The following is a 21,136-nucleotide window of genomic DNA, read 5'->3' as shown; positions in this document are numbered from 1 at the left end:
AGACCGTGTAAGCCGTGTATGCGTTGCTGTGGCAGGTTGTTCCATTCCCGATGTAATGCACGTTCCAATTCATCCAGATTGGCTATTGGAGGGACCATCTTCGCAATTTGTCGTCCCAACATGTCCCAAACGTGCTCGAGGGGGTTCAGGTTCAGGACAGGATTAGGGGGTGCTTAACTTAATTCTTTGTGTAGGGGTGCTTAACTTAACTCTTTGTGTATATATAGATGTATATATATATATATATTATATATATAATATATATATATATATATATAATATATATATATATATATATATATATCTAGTATATATATGATATATAATATATATATATTATATATATATATATATATGTATGTATGTATGTATGTATGTTTGTATGTATGTAAATAGTATATATATATATATATATAATATATATATATATATAATATATATATATATATATATATAGACTGTAAGAAATAGTAGAAACTCCAAAGTACGAGCAGGGTGTCTCATTTGTATTGAATATATAATCGTTAGATTAAATAAGACGCGGACGTAGCTTCAGGACGTCGATCTTGTCTTAGTCGACAAGCTTTCGACCAACAAAGGTCTTCTTCTGAGTCAGCCCCAAGTTCGACGGAAGTTTGTTACGGACACGACTTATTAAGATGTTATGATGGGCCCGAGCGGAATGGCCGCCGTGTTCGCACAGTTTACCCGATTCCACTCGAAACGTTGACTAAGTCGCGCTATGCTAAATCAATGATGGAAAGGACACAACGGCTGGGTTAAATGACACGACACAAGGGGTACAGTTCTCAAGACCTCCGGAGGAGGATATAATATTGGTGATGCAGAAACGGGTAGATTACACGGTCAGAGGTAAAGCACAGAAAGATGGGCACTTAGACACAGTCTTATCTTATCCCCGACAGACCACAGACATTGACTTCCGTCGAACATGGGGCTGACTCAGAAGAAGACCTTTGTTGGTCGAAAGCTGGTCGACAATTAAAGATCGACGTCCTGAAGCTACGTCCGCGTCTTATTTAATCTAACGATTTATATATATATATATATATAGTTGCGGTTTTAGAACCCACACTTTTGTAAATATGGAACTCTTGTAAATATGACATTAAAGGTTAAAGGTAGCACCCTTCGTTAGTCCACAGCAAACACGTTAGGCCACCTTAGAAATTCCAGTTATTTCATTATTATGTATTTTAGTTAAGGCCGTGTTTCCAATAGTTGAATCTGCGTTGCATCAATCAAATAAGGAGTAGGCCCTCTTCGTCCATTTTGCTGACCCTCTCTCTCCAAGCAACGCCATTACGCGCCTTCGTTAGCAGCGTTTGCTGCCATTGAGCTGAAGCTCGTTCAAACGACGCCATTAACCATGCGGTCAGGCTCGAGGAAGAAGGGGGCGGGACGCCAAGAACAAGGTGTGGTCCGTCAACCAGCCGTCAAAGGCGTGGCCGGTAAGCCCTCACCAACCAACCAGGGCTGAGGTGAGATCGCTGCCGGGCGTGGTTTTGGAGCGCGCGGAGTGATCTTGGCTCACGTAATATAAGTGCGAACGAAAAGCCCTTTCACAGGACTGCGCGGAGACGTCTGATTGTAACGGACTTGCACGGACTTCTTCTTTTGGTGAACTTGATGAGAGAGCACCGAGTGCATTGCGAAAGCCTATACGGAGCGCACATTGGCAAAGGAGGACTCACTCGTTGGCGCTGAATAGAGAACTAGAGAGAGAGAGAGAGAGAGCGTTTGACTCGACCATACGCTTATTACGTACAAAGGACACGAGCCTCCTCCCCCCCCCCCCCCCCCCCCCCCCCCCCCCCCCGCCATATGTAAGGTCCGGTCGCGTTCCAACTACGCGCGGAGCTGCCTGCCGGGTTTCGCCCATGGGACCGGAGCCTGGACACCATCGCCTGGACCATCTACCTGGACCTTCCACCCTACCAGCTACAATCCCCGTGTGAGTGTGTGTGTCTGTTTGTCTGGGGTTGTAGAATAAGACTGTAATAAGACTGCCCTGTGTCCTGCTTCTTCTTCTTCTTCTTGTACATTCTTTCCTTTCCTCTACTTTTTGGTTTGTAAATAAATTACCTTGTTCTTTCTTGGTTTTCCCCAATCCGATCGCCTCCGTCCCTTCTATCAATTGAGTACCTGTGGCACGATTAGGAACCGCTCAGAATCGGGTTTAGTCTTTGTTAATAGCTCGGATCGCGGATTGCTAACCGCTCGGCATTATCCATCATATCCGTGGTTTGAGCGGGAGTTATTCCCTCGTTTCCGGCGGGAGTTAGTACTTAGGTAGCAGCGAACCCCTAGGCCTAGCAAACCCTACCTAACGCCGCGCCGGGAAGGACATTATAATTCCCAGGACTCGGGACGGCCAGCTAAAAAGACAAGGGGATTAACCCCCCTTGATAAGGGGAGCGCCGACCCCCGAGATCCGTAACAATTGGTAGTCAGGAGTTGGGATTTGGAACCTGGGACTAAATTTAGTAGACCAAATTTTGGACACCAATTGTGCTATTGGTCGTAACAATTGGTGTCTGGGAGTGGGATTTGGACCCGAACCAAATTTTTATATTTTTGGAAAAAATTGGGTCAAAATTTCGAGCGGCCGAAATTTTTACAACATCTAAATTGAATCGTGCCATGGATAATCAAGGCGATCGGATGCCGGTGGGGGAAATAGAAGAGGAGTTAGAGTCAACCCAGGACCCCAGGGAAGAAGTGGGACAGATGGAGGAGGAAAGCAATGAGGATGCGGTAGTGGGGGTTGCAGGCGCACAAAATGGCGGCACCTCGCACGTGGCGGCGGGGGCCAACCCCGTTGTGCAAATGAGTGTTGAAGAAATGCAGTTATTCATGGCTCTATTTAAGAAGGAAAAAAAAAAAAAATGGGGGATCGATTGTTTGATCAAATAGAGGCCCAAAGTGACGAATTCACCCGGGAAATAAAAGCAATGGGGAAAGACAGACCGCAGGTCAAGCGGAGGGGTTGCGGGGGTACGCAATGAGGTAGCGTGGCTTGAGAAGCGTGGGGAAAGCGAGCCTGAGCAGAGCACAGCCGGGTGGACGGGTATAGAAATCGCGACCCGGGGTATGGGAAAGCCGGCGACCGCAGAATTAGAAAATTCTATTTTATTAGCGCCAGCGGTCGTCGAGAAAAAAAGGAAGTAAAATGGAACAAATAGTGGAAATTGGGATTGGAGAGACGGCAGGCATAGAGGCAATATCGGAGATTGAGATGGAATGCAGGCAAAGTCTGTATTCGCATCGTGATGCCGTACTTGCTAATCCTTATAAAGATTTGCAGGTGCGTGTGGAGAAGAGGATCCCGAAGGTAAGCAGGGCTGTATATGGCGCGAAAAGATTTGGCGCAAAAGTGTTTGGCACGAAAGGAGTTTTCGCGCGCTTGGGATCCCGGCGTAACCCGGGCGCTCGTAGAAGGTCCGTGGTGCGCTGTGTGAGTGGAAATGGCGCGCGTGTGAGAGAAAAGTGTGCGCCGGAGTGAGAGAGTGAATGCACATCGGAGTGTGATAGTGAGGGTGAGAGTGACACGGAGTGTGAGTTAGTTGTGGAGCGTGTGCGGGAGAGCACACCAGAGCACGTTATTGGGTGTGCAAAAGAGTGCACACCCGTGGGTAGGTGTGCGCTGAGTGGGTGGATGCAAGAGTGCACACCCAGGGGTAGTTACAGAGGATGTAACGGAGTGTGCGAATGGTAAGAGCGTGCAAGAATGTGTGCGAGAGGAATGCATGGAGTGTATGGAGACGCCTGGATGTGCGAGTGAGAAAAGGGACGCATGGTGTGAGCATGCGAGTGGAGCATCGACGCTGACCGGGGCAGCGGTTAGGCCGACGTTTAGCCGACGCGAGCTCTCGGGGCGTGGTGTTCTTTGTGTGCTGCGGGGCCGGCGGGGATCGTTGCCGCGTCGCTCCTGCAGGGAGCGCCGTGCACGATTCGGGCCGGGTCCCGCCTTGCATGGTCGGTGCCGCGTTTTGCCAGGCAAGGCGACCGGCCCGGTTCGAGGGGAGGTAGGAGGGTTCGGAGCGGCACCCCCTTTGCGGCGGCGGCGCTCCGGCCGGGGAAGGCTGGGCCATCGCGCTTGGGAGCGCGAGGCCTTGCGCCGAGATGGTGCCTGGAGTCTTGGCCCGACAACACCTCCTCCCCAGAATCGTAACTGCCGGACAGACCCAACCAACAGGAGACAGACCACCGTATACATGGCTCGGCTTTTCAAAGCCAAGCTGTGATGAAAATGTATTCGCACCGAGAGGCTCAAGCATAGTGGACGATTAATGATAGCAGTAGTGAGGAATGGTAGTTGTACCATTCAATTGGGGCAGAGGAGCTATTGGTTTATGGGGTTTTGGCGGTGCAAACTAGCCCGGGAGGGTTAGGACAAATGATAGAAATCTAGAGATGACTATAGGTGACCAATATTTAAGTAGTGACTATTGTACCTGTAGTGGGGACGTAGAGTAGAGTCGTTGGATTATAATGACGAGGGAGTGCTTAGTATAAGGGATGACGGGGAGCACTAGTATTAGAAGGGAGTTGTTAGTTTAAATGATGCTGTGTGCATGAGAATCTTTGTAGTGAGGGTGATGAAATGAGGCATTGCGAATGGAAGTCCTCGTCGTGCTGGTTAGCAAATGAGGCAATGCTCGAGAGAGATGTGTGTGTATGGAATGAATGGTGTGGAGTGGGAGTGTGGAATACGTGGAGTGGAGTGTATGGTGCGAAGGAGTGGATGGGGGAAGGATGGACCCCTTCACGAGTACCCGGGGAGGGTAGTTTAAAAGTAGGTAGAGGGAGTAGGAAAATTTGGTTGGATATTGACATCTGTGGTGCTGAAAGTAGCAAGGTATTGCTTGGTTTGGTGCATGAGTGAAGTGGCATGGCTGGGCGTGTGGCCTGTTAGTGAGAATGGTTAAATGGGCACTCCACCACTGGTAGTCTGTCGGCCAGGTGAGGCCGCAGGTAGGCTCTGGGAGCCAGGTAGTAGAGTTCAGTGGGGCCCGTGGATCCCGAGAGAGGACCCGGGTAGCCCGATGCCAGAGGGGGCATTAGTGGGGTAAGGGAGCCAGAGGACCTTCCCCAGGTTAGGGTGAGGAGATAGGTAAGCTCAGGTGGCAACTGCAGTGGCGGAGGTGTGCAGGTGAGCGGACCTGCTGGTGAGCCACACGACCCAGCCCTGAAATTGTGCGAGGGCACAGGTTGAATAATCGGGGGAGTGAGACCCCAAATTGGAGAGCGCCACAGTATGTGCAATGGGAATTGGTTTTTAGAACCGCATAGTGTAAAGTGGCCAATGGATTGGCAGGGCAAGACCCCGGGTAGAGTAAAAGTGTTAATGTCATTTGGAAGAATATATAGGAGAAAATCTCTTCGCACGATCCGCATCCGCTCACCGAGGTGACAGAACTCCACACCAGTTTTTGCAAGCATTTGGAATGAAGGACGCATCAGGACGTGGGGGAGACATTGTGTTTATTCCATCTCTTCCTCCTGAGGCGGGATTGATAACGAATTTGGATTAGGGGATGGGAAAGACAAGACGTTAGCGACGAATTTGTAAATTTGTAGATTGTGTAAATACGGGTTGGGGCAAGGGTGGAGTAGGTGACAGGGGGGGGTGACATACGCTAGGGACGAGCTTTCTCGGCTTGCTCTCCTGCGCCCCTCACCTTGCATTGCCTTGTGTTTTGATGTGTACCCTTGTGCCCCCTGCCCGCTGATCTGCTTTGACTTCCTTCCCCACTCATGGACCATGTTCTTTTGTGCCCGAGGGGAGTGTGCAGGTGCTGGAGTTGTGCGCCCGCACCCTTGCTGCCTCCTGCCTGCACTGATGCACCATATGGACCACACGTTCTGTGGCCTAGCACAACTTATGGACCACACGTTCTTCTTCTTCTTCTTTCATGTATCATCAGATGGCCAGCTCAGTGTCGTGCAGCCATGTCCTCGTCTCTGGTCCTACGTCGAAGAGGCCGGCTTCTGAAGGTGGTCTGTATAGGGGGCAGGTGGTAATTATGTGTTCGGCAGTCTGCTCAGGCTCGCCGCACTCGCACGCGGCGCTGTCTGCCAGGCCCCACATCTTCAGCGATGATTTGAAGCGGCCGACCCCCGTACGTAGACGGTTCAGCAAGGTCCATTGCAGGCGTGGTAGGTCTTCTCCTACGACGCCACCTCCTGGGTCCCAGATGTAGCGGTGGATGCGGGTGGGCCCGGCCGTTTCCCACACCTGCTTCCAAGATGCCGCCAGCCATGCGCTTCTCGACAGGTCCTCAGGGATAGAACTGAGCATCTCTTGTGCCGCCTTGTTGTAGGGATGGCGGGACTTGAGTCTGCTTGGAGGCGCCACTATCGTTGTGGTGTTGTGCAGGATGTGCCAGTCGTGTTTCTGGGCATTCCTTTCCAGGGCGAGGGTAGCAGCCTCCCGTCGGAGGCCGGCCGGGGCGATTCCCGCTAGGACTGGCAGGTGGAATGCCGGGGTGGGCTTCAAGCAACCAGCTACAATGCGGAGGGCGTTGTTAATGGCAACATCAACCTTTCTCACGTGTGGGCTTCTGCTCCAGGTTGGGGCGCAGTATTCGGCTGCAGAGAAGACCAGGGCTTGCGTGGATATTCGTAGGGTCTTGGTGAGGCTCCCCAGGTCGTACCAGCGAGACGTTGGATAAGCGAGACCCTTGATGTCACCTTGGCCTTAACTTCTTCTAGGTGTTGCTTGAAGGACAGTATCCGATCTAGGCGTACACCGAGGTACTTTGGGGCCTGCTGGAACTCCAGGCGTTTGTTGTCAACGAACACGTCCAGTTCCCTTTTTGTTTCTCTGTTGTTAAGATGGTATGCCGCTGACACTGTCTTACCAATGCTGAGCTGCAAACGCCACCTCCGGAGGTAGGCGACCAAGGTGCCCATGTCTTGGTTGATACCGTTTTCCATCGCCTTCCATGTTGGTCGTCGCAGCATGATGGCCAGGTCGTCCGCGTAACCGTACTTTCTGGATGTTGTATCTGGCAGGTCGTAGATGTAGATGTTAAACAGCATCGGCGAGAGAACAGAACCCTGCGGGACACCATTCCTCAGTCTTCTGAGCCTGCTGCGCTGGCCGTCGCTGGTCTGTAGGACGAAGCTGCGGTTTGACAGCATCTCCATGATGAAGTTCACCACACGTTCTGTGGCCTGGCATCTCTGCTGGGACCGACCATGGTTGCCAGCGGTATCTGGCTTGCGGACCACTGGTTTTAAAGTGGCACCTATGCCATGCAGGTGGACCACCTGATTTGGCCCTGCTGACCATATCAATAATAAAAAGCGGACGTGGTGTGTGCCCTTTTTAATAAATAACAACCCAAGCAAGAAGATCAAGGCAAGATACATCGGCCCAGCAGAGAAGAAGAAGACATCAGACATCATTCATAACTTTGAAATGTTTTTTTTTGTGTGCATTTTCATTATGGTGCTTTATGGTGCTTGTTGGTGCATTTTTATTATTATGGTGCATAATGGGTACATATGGTATGGTGTATCGGTGCAGTGCATGGCAATGGCATTTTCGTCTTATCAAAAAAACATCTTCTCTTTTCCCACAAAAGACAGGTCCTGGGTGACAGTGTAAATAATTAGTGTAATGTAAATAATGCTCCCCACCGGCTAAATGTGTAGTTTGAAGACAATTCCGTAATTCGGTTAATTGTGGGCGTGAGTCAGTTAGGGAGGATGCAACGCAGCAGGTGGGACATATTTAGTGCTAAAACTGTCGCACTCAGGGTGAGGTTAAAAGTAGAGGGTAACCACACCTAAGTGTCACATTAATTTAAAAGATAGCCCTTTTATTTCGGCTCGGCATGACCCTGGAAAAAGGGAGGGTGCAGTGTTGCCGTTTTAGACCCACACTTTTGTAAATATGGAACTCTTGTAAATATGACATTAAAGGTTAAAGGCAGCACCCTTAGTTAGTCCACAGCAACACGTAGGCCACCTTAGAAATTCCAGTTATTTCATTATTATGTGTTTTAGTTAAGGCCGTGTTTCCAATAGTTGAATCTGCGATGCATCAATCAAAATAAGGAGTAGGCCCTTTCGTCCATTTTGCGACCTCTCTCTCTCCAAGCAACGCCATTACGTGCCTTCGTTAGCAGCGTTCGCTGCCATTGAGCTGAAGCTCGTTCAAACGATGCCATTAACCATGCGGTCAGGCTCGAGGAAGAAGGGGGCGGGACGCCAAGAACAAGGTGTGGCCCGTCAACCAGCCGTCAAAGGCGTGGCCGGGAAGCCCTCACCAACCAACCAGGGCTGAGGTGAGATCGCTGGCGGGCGTGGTTTTGGAGCGCGCGGAGTGATCTTGGCTCGCGTAATATAAGCGCGAACGAAAAGCCCTTTCACAGGACTGCGCGGAGACGTCTGATTGTAACGGACTTGCACGGACTTCTTATTTTGGTGAACTTGATGAGCGCTGAGTGCATTGCGAAAGCCTATACGGAGCGCACATTGGCAAAGGAGGACTCACTCGCTGGCGCTGAATAGAGAACTAGAGAGAGAGAGAGAGAGAGAGCGTTTGACTCGACCATACGTTTATTACGTACAAAGGACACGAGCCTCCCCCCCCCCCCCCCCCCCCGCCATATGTAAGGTCCGGTCGCGTTCCAACTACGCGCGGAGCTGCCTGCCGGGTTTCGCCCGTGGGACCTGAGCCTGGACACCATCGCCTGGACCATCTACCTGGACCTTCCACCCTACCAGCTACAATCCCCGTGTGAGTGTGTCTGTTTGTCTGGGGTTGTAGAATAAGACTGTAATAAGACTGCCCTGTGTCCTGCTTCTTCTTCTTCTTCTTCTTCTTCTTGTACATTCTTTCCTTTCCTCTTCTTTTTGGTTTGTAAATAAATTACCTTGTTCTTTCTTGGTTTTCCCTAATCCGATCGCCTCCGTCCCTTCTATCAATTGAGTACCTGTGGCACGATTAGGAACCGCTCAGAATCGGGTTTAGTCTTTGTTAATAGCTCGGATCGCGGATTGCTAACCGCTCGGCATTATCCATCATATCCGTGGTTCGAGCGGGAGTTATTCCCTCGTTTCCGGCGGGCGTTAGTACTTAGGTAGCAGAGAACCCCTAGGCCTAGCAAACCCTACCTAACGCCGTGCCGGGAAGGACGTTATAATTCCCAGGACTCGGGACGGCCAGCTAAAAAGACAAGGGAATTAACCCCCCCTTGATAAGGGGAGCGCCGACCCCCGAGATCCGTAACAATATATATATATATATATATATATAGTTTTTTTTTTCTTAACGTTGTCCAGCTTAGATCTTTCCTTTGAGACAGGCAGCATCCTCGTAACTTTGCGCTTTGATGCAGGACTCTGCCTCTTTTTGGGGAAGGTGCAGTGGTCTATCTTAGCAGAGAGAGAGAGAGAGAGTGAGTGTGTGAGTGAGTGTGTGTGTATATGCTAAAGATGGCCTGTCGCTTCTGTTGGGGGTGAGGTGGTGTGGGATTAAAGATGGCCTTACCTTCATGTTGGTGGTGGGCACGGGGCATGCAAAAGTTACAATGTTCTCATTCCAATATGCAATATTTTGTCAAATGTGTTGACAAATGACTCCCCTCACATCTAATCCTCCCCAGGGAAAGTCTCATTTCTTGGACTGTATTGTTTATGGCAAATAATTAATCCGGACACAAGTCAGAACTTTGAATGTATTTTAATCCTCTGTGTCGTGTTCAGTTTTGTGCACCCGTCATTTTGATGGGCTTTTCCCCTTGTAGTATAGATATAGAAGAGGACAAGTAGAGGATGCAACACTTACCGCAATGCCCGACTCAGTTTCTCATAGTTCATGGTTGGCTTGTTTTTTCGCTGACCCCAACGCTGTGCCACCAATTCTGGTTGGTTAAGGCGGAATTCTCCACGCTCACCAACCCATGCAATGGCATCTCTTGCATCACGATCAGTCAGCAGCTCCAACAAAAACTGCCAAAGCTGAATCTGCCCGTTGTTGCCTAGAGGGCATATAACCAGAAAAGAACAACTTGACACTGCTGGGTTACATATATATCCAAATGATATCTAAATACATATTGTTGCGGTTTTGAGTTTGTACAGTGAGTATAATAAAGGTTTAAATTTCCCCCTCATAGTTAGTCACACAAGCAACATGTAGCCTCGCGATAGTATAGTTATTTCTTAGTATTTGTGAGCTTAGTCCTTCTCCATTGTTAGTTCTGCGTTGAGTAGAGTCAGGAGAATAGGCCCTACTTCTACCGACTTTCCAGCTTCCCTAGCCTCATGCCCCTTTGGGCTAACGTTGGTTCATTTTGGGCGAATTAACACGAGGCAGGCTAGGAGGGTCGGGGCGGAGCCGAAGGAGGGGCGGCAGAAGCGCTGACGGTAAGCACGAGCCGCCAATCAGGACTCAGAGGTGGTGGCGGCGGCGCTGCGTCACAGGGCGTGGTAAGAAGGTTGGAGAGAGTTCCAGAGGTTCGGGGGCGAAGCTATATAACCCGTTGCACAAAGCCCCCGAGAGGACTTGCACCAAAGGACTGCTGCCTGAAAAGACTGATGAGCAGAGGACTTGCCCAGGGAGAATTCACGCGCACTGACCAACCAAGAGAATCGTGGAAGAGGAGTTGTGAGCGTCAGAGAACTGTGAAAGATACGCGGGTAAAGAGAGATGCGCATGAACCGGAATACGCGCTATTATAAAGCGACGCTCGGTTGAGTTGGAGGCTGATCGATATACAGTGCATTAACCATATCAGACCCGTTCATTTCGATCCTGTAGCCACACAATGGAAAAAGCGATCGATCTCTATAGAAGGCCTTTGGTTTGGGCGACTTTCGTCGACAATGGGCCAGAAGGTTGAGTATGGCCGTGGCGACTAAAGTCGACAGCGGGTCCGATAGGGTTAAGTTGCGCGAGTGAGAAGGGCTGTGTAATCTCCAGCCGCGCTGAGAGTCCCGCATTTGCCGTTCCACCTCATCATCTGCCTTTGTTCGGGAGACGCGCTATGAGGTTCCTTCCACCGCCTGCTGCCATCTTCGCGGGACGTGCTGGGACCGTGGAGAGCTGGACAGGGCTGGGACGACCACGTCACCGCGTTGGCTGAACATCAACCCATCTGCAATTCCCTGTGTGAGTGTGACGGGCCCGAGTCCGGGGATAAGATAAGACTGATTAAGTGCTGCCCTGTGTCTCTGCGTCCCCGATCATTGTACATACGTGTGGGAATAATTATACCTGTGTTCTTCCTTTTTCCATTCGATCGTTTCTGTGGTTTCCTCATTGGCTAAGCGTGGTACGAATAGGACCGCTCAAATCGGGTTCCACTACTAAACTGCACGGACCACGTGGTACTCAATCCGCTCGGCGTACTCAAACCATACGTGGCTCGTGTGAGGCTTGCTTCCTCGCTTCCGTGGCGGTGCAGGGAATTAGGTACGAGCGAGAGTTGGTCCCGAAACCCTACTTTGCATTTGCCCGGAAGGGACGTTTCAAGACTCGGTTCCGTCAAGCCCAGAAAGAACAAGGGGATTAATCCCCCCTTGGTAAGGGGAAGAAGGGCGGTGGAGAACCGTAACAATATATATATCAGTTACTATACGATTTCATACCATCAGTGATGAACCGCCATTAAGGTATCCCATCCAGCTATGATGTTCCTTAATGGGAGCGATAAGTACCATCTGCCACATGGCACATTATCTCTGGTATCCACTCATTATATGGAATCGCCTGGATGCAGCCGGGAGCAACCAATCCAAATATATATCCAAATATAAATAAATAAATATATATATATATATATATATATACATATATATATATATATATATATATATATATATACATAATATATATTGTTGCGAATATGGAATTTGACCTCCATATCCGCTTGTAAATATTCCCCTATCTTCTCCGATACTCCCCAACTCTCCCCTTACCCCATTCCCTAGTCCCATTGTCTGTAAACAACACCCATTAGAGCCGATCTTCCCCTTCATCCCCCCATTAAATGTCGTGCCCAGGTCCCCCGCACCACACGTAGACAATTATAGGACATCTTGCTAGTTATTCTTAATCTATGTCAGTTAAGGACTTGTTTCCATTAATTATGACTCTTCGTTGCACCAGAATGTGATGATATGGCACCAGTAGGAGTTTAGGACCTTCCCATACCTCCCCGCATCTCTTCCCATCATCTCAAGCTCCAACAACAACCACAACAACAGCGGCTTTGCGTCCTCACTCCGGCTCGGTTGGCCGCCATTGAACATGTGCTCGACGGGGTTACCCAGAAGGGGGCTCCCTGTCGGCCCCTCGTCAAGGGCGGAGCCGGTAACCCCCGCACCCAATGAGAAGCCATGGGCCGATGCCATATGGGGCGGAGCTAACGAGCGAGGGCGTGACTCCCCGCCGGATATACGCGGCCCCGCGCCGGACGTGACGTGAGATGCGCCCCGAGCTTGGAAGGACAAGACGCCACCCTCCAGAGCGCTGAGCGACCTCCCCGGCATCTCCACCAAAGTCGCGACCCACGAGCGCTGAGCGACCTCCCCGCATCTGCTGGACACCACCGTACGTGATTCTGTCCCTGAGCACAAGGTGCACCTTGTGCTGGCCATCAAATACCCGCTTTCCTTGTCATCAATCCCCGTGTGAGTCAGTTTTTGTCCTGTTTCTCTGTGGTCTGTCGGGAATAATATAAGGTTGTGTCTAAGTGCCCACCTTCCTATGTTTCCCTCTTGTCCCTGTAATCTAACCTTTTCCGCCTTAATATAACCTCCTCCGGAGGTCTTGAGAACTGAACCCCTGGTGTCGTATTGTGTGATTGTAACCCAGCCGGGTGTCTTCTCTTTCCTATTGAGCCAGCGTAGCGCGATTAGTTAACATTCGGGCACAATCGGGTAACTTGTACGGATACGGCGGCCATCCCGCTCGGCCCACCATACCATCAAAGTCGTATCTGTAACAATTGGTGTCGAGGAGTGAGATTGGACCCGGAGCGCGTTTACGCGCTCGAAATTATAACAGCGAAATTTGATTGTGTTTTACAAAAAAAAAAAATAATAAAAACCCGAATTTTGAAAGTCGCGCTATGGCGGATCAAGACAGCTGGGGTCCGGTAGGGGAGAGTGAGGCAGGGTCGGTCCAGGACCAAATTGAGGGACGTGAGGAGAGCGAAGCAGCGAGGGTAGCAGACGCGCAAAATGGCGCCTCGCTGGTCACCGCGCCCGTGACCGTGGCAGCGCCCCTGGTGGATCCGAACCTTTTTATGTTGCAAATGAGGGCCCTTATGGAACGAATAGAGGGCCAAATGGGGGTAATGAGGGACGAAGCGAGGGCTCGGAGTGAGCAATTGGGGGTAATGAGGGACGAAGCGAGGGGTACTGGTGAGAAGGTAGACAAAAATTTTAAGGGATTAGACATGAAATTTGAGAAGTTAGACAATAATTTTGAGAAGTTAGACAAAAATTTTGAGGGGTTAGACAATGGGATAAAAGAGGTGAGACATGGGTTAGAGGGGGTAGAAAATAGAATGGCTGCCCAGGAGAATCAAATAGAGGGAGTGAAAAATGGGTTAGAGGGGTTAGAAAACAGGATGGAAGGCAAATTGAGGGACATGAGGGACCAAGCGGAAAGGGAAGTTAAACAAATGGAGCAGCAGATAGAGGGGGTCAGAATGGGGGTAGAAACCAAACTGGATGCTCACAGGGAGGAAATGGAGCAGATGAGGGTGGCATCTGGGCAGGAGATGCAAGTGATGGGAGAGCAGATCAGAAGAGGAGTGAGTGAGGAGGTCGGAGGAGTGCGCGAGGAGGTGAGGCACTGTGAGGAGCACATGGAAAAGGAGGTGAGAAAGGGGACTGTAAAGTTACAAGGGGGCATAGAGGACCTGACGCAGGAGGTGGAGCAGCTGACGGTGGGACAGACGGAGTTAGTGGAGCAGGTTCAAAGGAACACTGCGGTATTAGGAGGTTTAAAAGCGACACAGAGAGAACTAAAAGATGACTTGGTAGCGACGAAGAGGGAATGTCAGATGGTACGTGAGGGACTGACAACGAGGTTGGACGAGGTGATAGAGGTAATGGAGACAAAGGACCGGCAGGTGAGGACGCACATGGAAACGGTCAAGGTAGCCTTGGAGGATGAGCTTGAGGAGACGTACCGGGGAATAAAAGAGGTGAAGCAGAAATTAGAAGAAGTGGAAGGAGGGGTGAGCGAAATTAAGAAGCGACGGAGAGAGGATAACAAAGAGATAAAGGAGGAAGTAAAAGAATTGGTCCAAAGTCTGTGTTCGGATCGTGATGATGTGCTCATTAACCGGATGAGGGATTCGCAGGTGATGGAGGAGAAGCGAAGAGGAAGAGGACCCGGTGTAAGTGGTGACCAATATGGTCGTGCGTATGATGCGCCAGGGGATTTAATAAGCTTGGGGGTCGAGATGGACCCGGGTGTTCGTGAAAGGCCGTTGGTGAGGTGTGTGACAGGTCTGGTGTGCGAAAGAGGAGGTGTGCGAGAAAGTCCGACTCTGGGGTGTGTGAGGAAAAAGTGTGTGCCAAGGAGTGAGTGTGCTGGCGAGAGTGAGTCGGTCGTAGCGTGTGTGCGAGGGAGCACATGGAAGCGCGGTGTGGTAAGTGTTACAGAGGGTGTGACGGGAGAGTGTGCGCAAGGGTGTGCGCGAGAGAGGTGTGTAACGGACAGGTGCATGAGGAAAGAGTGCGCTGTCAAAGGCAAGGAAGAATGCACACCTGTGGTGAGTGTTACAGAGGGTGTGACGGGAGAGTGTGCGCAAGGGTGTGCGCGAGAGAGGTGTGTAACGGACAGGTGCATGAGGAAAGAGTGCGCTGTCAAAGGCAAGGAAGAATGCACACCTGTGGTGAGTGTTACAGAGGGTGTAACGGGAGAGTGTGCGCGAGAAAGGTGTGTGACGGACAGGTGCACGAGGAAAGAGTGCGCTGTCAAGAGTAAGGGTGAGTGCGCTGTCAGGAATGGAGGTGAAAGTAGTGAGAGTGACATGGAGCGTGAGTTAGTTGTGACAGGTGAGCGAGGATGTACACCTGGGATGGAAGGATGCACACCTGGAATGGTAGAGCGTGAGTGGGAATGCACGCTGGAGTTGGTGGTGAGGCACGTGGTTGGGTGTGCGAATGAGGGCACACCTGTGATTGTCACAGAGGAGGTGACCGAGGAGGGGGTGCGAAGCGGTGTATTGGTGAGGTGTGTGAGCAACGAATGTGTGCCAAAGTGTTCGGTGGTCAGGTGTGTGACCAAGGCGGTGAGTGGAATGGGTGTACCTGGATGACGTCCTGGTACATGCCCAAACGTTCCCCCAGGCACTAGCTAATTTGGACCAGGTGTTCGGGTGCCTCAGACAGGCAGGGTTGAAGCTGAACCCGAGTAAGTGCACTTTGTTTGCAAGAGAGGTGGCCTATCTAGGTCACGTGATTGGCCGCGAGGGGGTAAAAACAGACCCAGACAAAATTAAAGCGGTAGAGGAGTGGCCCGCACCACGTACCATCAAAGAGGTGCGGGGATTTTTGGGACTCTGCTCCTACTACCGGCGCTTTGTGGCGAAATTTGCGGAGTTGGCCCGTCCCCTCCACCGGCTTACGGAGAAGGGGACGCGATTTAATTGGACACGGGAGTGCCACGAGGCCTTCCAAAAATTGAAGGGGTGTCTAACATCCGCACCCCTTCTAGCTTACCCCACTAGTGACGGGACATTTACCCTGGACACGGATGCGAGCCAGGAAGGATTGGGCGCAGTTTTGTCTCAGACACAGGAGGGCGTGGAGAGAGTGATTGGTTATTATAGTCGGGCCTTAAGTAGGCCCGAGAGAAATTATTGCGTCACTCGCAAAGAGTTATTGGCTATGCTGGCTGCCATGAACCATTTCCACCCGTACTTGTACGGGCGGAAATTTTTGGTTAGAACTGACCATTCCTCCTTGCAATGGCTCCTTCGGTTCAAGGAACCGGAGGGCCAAATTGCAAGGTGGTTGGAAAAGTTGCAGCAGTACGATTTTGATGTGGCCCATAGGGCCGGGAAGGCCCATGGTAATGCGGACGCACTCTCTCGGCGTCCTTGTCTGGGGGAAAACTGTAAATTTTGTGCGAGACACGAGGAGAGGGAGCAATTGGGCGATTCCGCCCCGATTCTCGTCGTCCGGGCAACCCGGGTGAGAGGGCCAATTTTGCCACTAACCGCGGACGAGGAATTTGGAGAGTTGGCTTGGAGCACGGCCCAGCAGGAGGATCCTGTTCTGGGGCCGGTGTTCCAATGGGTCAAATTGGGGCAAAGACCAAAGGGGGAAGAGGTCACCCCCCTCGGGGCACAAACAAAGGCATATTGGGCTCAGTGGCAGACCCTGGAATTGAAAGGCAACATCTTGTATCGCAAGTGGGTGGAGGTTCCCTCTGATCGAACTTCCTGGCTGGTGATAGTCCCTGACAAATTCAAGAACGTCATATTGCAACAGGTGCATGGTACCCGCTCCGGCGGCCATTTGGGCAGGACAAAGACAATATCTCGGGTCCGCCGGAGGTTCTATTGGGTGAATATGGGGCGCGACATACAGGACTGGTGTCGGAGATGCGACGCCTGTTCTGCCAAAAAGGGACCAGCACGGAGGATGAGGGCCCCCCTTCAATTACATCAGGTGGGGGCCCCCCTTGAGCGGGTGGCTATGGATATTCTAGGACCGCTGCCCCGCACCCGCCAAGGTAATAAGTATATCCTCGTTGTGATGGACTACTTCACCAAGTGGCCGGAGGCCTACGCCCTCCCCAACCAAGAAGCAGGGGTGGTAGCGCAGGCCTTCGTGGAAGGATTTGTGTGCCGGCATGGGATTCCACAGGAGTTGCACACCGACCAGGGACGAAATTTTGAGAGCAAATTACTAAAAGATGTGTGCAGTCTCCTGTCAATTCGAAAAACCAGGACAACGCCTTTAAGACCTCAATCTGACGGGATGGTGGAAAGATTCAACCGAACTTTAATCCAACAACTGGCACTGTTCACCACCACCCGTCAGGATGACTGGGACGAACATCTCCCTTATTTGCTTATGGCCTACCGGACCAGCCAGCACGGGGCCACCGCATGCAGTCCAGCGTTGCTTATGTATGGGCGGGAGTTACGGGCTCCCGCCGACTTGCTATGCGGTCCCGTGCCAGACACAGTGGTTAACCCGCCGAGGGAGGGGTACGCACGTCACCTAGAGGAAGGCATGGAGCTAGTCCATGCCTTCGCCCGCCGCCAACTCCATCTGGCGGGGGAAAAGATGAAGCGCAGGTACGACGACCGGAGCCAGGGGAGTCAATACGCTCCGGGGATGAAGATTTGGTTCTTTAATCCCCGGAGGCGGAAGGGAAGGTGCCCAAAGCTCACCTCCCCCTGGCAAGGCCCAGGAGTCGTCCTGTCGCAAATCTGTGACGTGGTCATTAAGATCAAAATGGGACCACGAGCCCTCCCTCGGATCGTCCACGCCGACCGGATAAGACCTTACACCGGCGAGCAGGCGCCCCCGTGGATTGCCTCGGCTTTAGATGCCGAGGCGGGACCCAGTACCTCTGAATAAGGGGGGCTTATTAGTGCCAGAGGACTGGGGGATTGAGGAGCGATAGGCCCGGTGGGTAAGGGTGGCATCCCTGCCACCCTTCCCATGGGGGGCAAAGGAGCAATAGTTTATGGGGTGTATGGCAGTGAAAACTAGCCCGGGTGGGTTAGGATATTGATAGGGATCTAGCGAAGATGACAGTAGGTAACGTTAAGTTTAGTTAGTGACTGATACCTGTAGTGGGGACGCAGGTAGATTAGTGTGGATGATAATGACGAGGGAGCGTAATAGTTTAAAGGGACGACCGGGAAGCGCAAGTTTCAGAAGGGAGTAGTTAGCTGAGATGATGCCGTGTTTGTGAGAATTGAACAGGTGTGATTGCACAGGTGTGCAATTGGACAGGTGTGTGGAGCAGTGTATGAGTAGTGAGTGTGTGGATCAGCGCGAATGCGCTTGGGGAGAGAAGGGTGCAGGTGGCACCAGGTGTGAGAGCACAGGTGTGCAGGTACAGGTGTGTGGAGAGAGTTGGAGTGAGTGGTACGGAGTGGTGTGCATGGTGCGAAGGTGTGGATGGGGGAAGAGTGGACCCCTTTCACGAGCACCCGGGGCGGGTAGTGTAAGTGTTAGGTAGAGGGTGCAGGTAAATTGTGGATGGATATTGGCATTTGTGGTGCGGTTGCAGAATGGTGTTGTGAATGGGTGCATTAGTGTTGTGGAAATGGCTGGGCGTGTAGCCTGTTAGTGTGTGTAGTTGGTTGAGCACTCCACCACTGTGAGGATGTCGGCCAAGTGAGGCCGCAGGTGGGCTCTGGGAGCCGGTAGTTGTGAGTGGGTGCCTGAGGATCCCGGGTGTGGATCGGGCAGCCCAGTGCCAGAGAGGGCACGGAGTGGGGAGAGAGCCAGAGGGCCTTCCCCTGGTAGTTAGGTTAGGGTAAGGAGCAGGTAAGCTCGGAGGCAACTGCAGTGGTGGAGGTGTGCAGGTGGGTAGACCCACTGGGAGAGGTACACGCCGCAGCCCAGAAATTGTGCGAGGGCACCGGGAGATGAATCGGGGGAGTGAGACCCCAAATTGAAGAGCACCACAGTTTGGCCAATGGGAATTGGTTTTTAGAACCCATAGTGTAAGAGGGCCAATGGTTTGGCCGGAGGAGGACCCCGGGTAGTGTAAAGTTGTTAAAGTCATTTAGGAGATAGTTAGGATTGATGAACCTGTCGCACCATACGCAGCCACTTACCTGTGGTGATGATGATGACTCCACACCTGTGTTTTCTTTGTTTTGTTGCAGGAGATGAATCGCTGTGTGGATTTGTGAGACGCATCACGACGTGGATGAGACATTGGGGTGATTCCATCTCTCCCTCCCTAGGAGGGACTGATGATGAATTGGTAATGGCAAATTATGATGTTGAGTTGGAGATGGCAAATTTTGATGAGAGTTGAAAATGGCAAATTTGATTGGTTAGGAGGGAGAGAAGACGAATTTGGTTTATGGGAGGAACGGGGAAGACAGTAGGGATGTTTGTTGATTTGTAAAGTAGATGTTTATGGGTAGTGTTGTGTTTTGTGGATACAGTAAGGGGTAAGGGAGGGGCCATGTAGGTTACCTGGTGGGGGGGGGGCGTACGATAGGAACGTACCTGTCTCACCTGGTTCCCATGTGCCCCCAGTGTGCATTACCTTATATTGCGTGCACTTTTGCGCCCTTACCACCTTACTCACTTGTTGCTTCTTTTGTCTCCCACCTCCGAGGATCTGGCTTTGGGGTAGAGAGAGAGGAGAGAGAGGTGCTGGCTGCGCAGTTGTGGGCCTGCACTTTCGCTGTTCGCTGCCTGGATCGGTACACCATATGGACCGCAATGTTTGTGGCCACCCACAATGGACCGCAGTTTGTTTGCGGCCAAGCACCACCCGGGGATGGACCTATGGGTCAACGTGGCACCTATGCCATACAGGTGAACCACTTATAGTTAACACCACCAAGTGCACCACAAGAAGAGCAAGAGACACCTGCAGGGTTAGGGGTTGTTGAAGTTATTTTTATTTCATTGAACAATGGTGACTGCACCGATTGGTGGTGGGGTGGTGCTGTTGCTGCTCGGAAAGGGTGCTCTGCACGTTATTAAAGGCCGTCGGCCACAGAGCACTCGTGGGTTGGTGTATCGATGTTGGCAAGCGCGCTCTCTCTATGCATAACATCTGCATGTGTTCCTCCAAAGACAGGTCCTGGATCGTAGTGTAAATATCAGCGTAGTCTTGTAAATAATGCTCCCTACCGGCTGTATGTTTAGTTTGAGGATTCTTTCCGGATTCGGTTATCCTGTGGGTGTGTTTCTGAGAGGAGAAGGGTGCAACGTCGCAGGGGGACATATTTACTCATTTGTGAATATCTATAAAACTGTCGCACTCAGGGTAGAGTTAATAGTAGAGGGAACTACATTGCGTGCCACACTAAAGTAGGTAAAAATTTATCGGGTCGGGACGCCCCGAGGGTAGAGAAGGGTGCAATGTTGCGAATATGGAATTTGACCTCCATATCCGCTTGTAAATATTCCCCTATCTTCTCCGATACTCCCCAACTCTCCCCTTACCCCATTCCCTAGTCCCATTGTCTGTAAACAACACCCATTAGAGCCGATCTTCCCCTTCATCCCCCCATTAAATGTCGTGCCCAGGTCCCCCGCACCACACGTAGACAATTATAGGACATCTTGCTAGTTATTCTTAATCTATGTCAGTTAAGGACTTGTTTCCATTAATTATGACTCTTCGTTGCACCAGAATGTGATGATATGGCACCAGTAGGAGTTTAGGACCTTCCCATACCTCCCCGCATCTCTTCCCATCATCTCAAGCTCCAACAACAACCACAACAACAGCGGCTTTGCGTCCTCACTCCGGCTCGGTTGGCCGCCATTGAACATGTGCTCGACGGGGTTACCCAGAAGGGGGCTCCCTGTCGGCCCCTCGTCAAGGGCGGAGCCGGTAACCCCCGCACCCAATGAGAAGCCATGGGCCGATGCCATATGGGGCGGAGCTAACGAGCGAGGGCGTGACTCCCCGCCGGATATACGCGGCCCCGCGCCGGACGTGACGTGAGATGCGCCCCGAGCTTGGAAGGACAAGACGCCACCCTCCAGAGCGCTGAGCGACCTCCCCGGCATCTCCACCAAAGTCGCGACCCACGAGCGCTGAGCGACCTCCCCGCATCTGCTGGACACCACCGTACGTGATTCTGTCCCTGAGCACAAGGTGCACCTTGTGCTGGCCATCAAATACCCGCTTTCCTTGTCATCAATCCCCGTGTGAGTCAGTTTTTGTCCTGTTTCTCTGTGGTCTGTCGGGAATAATATAAGGTTGTGTCTAAGTGCCCACCTTCCTATGTTTCCCTCTTGTCCCTGTAATCTAACCTTTTCCGCCTTAATATAACCTCCTCCGGAGGTCTTGAGAACTGAACCCCTGGTGTCGTATTGTGTGATTGTAACCCAGCCGGGTGTCTTCTCTTTCCTATTGAGCCAGCGTAGCGCGATTAGTTAACATTCGGGCACAATCGGGTAA

At 51.5% G+C, this 21,136-nt stretch overlaps 1 protein-coding gene across 8 annotated transcripts in view; it reads right to left on the bottom strand.

Annotated features, from left to right (window-relative positions):
* Window positions 1–21,136, bottom strand: part of GABPA (GA binding protein transcription factor subunit alpha) — a 113,484-nt gene that overhangs the window by 15,478 nt on the left and 76,870 nt on the right. For all 8 annotated transcript variants that reach the window (XM_078783871.1, XM_078783874.1, XM_078783873.1 and 5 more), the window contains one exon: window positions 9,827–10,019. In XM_078783871.1, the coding sequence (XP_078639997.1) occupies window positions 9,827–10,019 (193 nt within the window). The remainder of the gene's footprint in view (window positions 1–9,826; window positions 10,020–21,136) is intronic.

The sequence above is a fragment of the Myxine glutinosa genome, chromosome 8 (assembly GCF_964187855.1).
Source record: "Myxine glutinosa chromosome 8, kmMyxGlut1.1, whole genome shotgun sequence".
Lineage (NCBI taxonomy): Eukaryota > Metazoa > Chordata > Myxini > Myxiniformes > Myxinidae > Myxine > Myxine glutinosa.
Note: the sequence above shows the minus strand (reverse complement) of the source record. Positions and strands in the feature narration are given on the sequence as shown.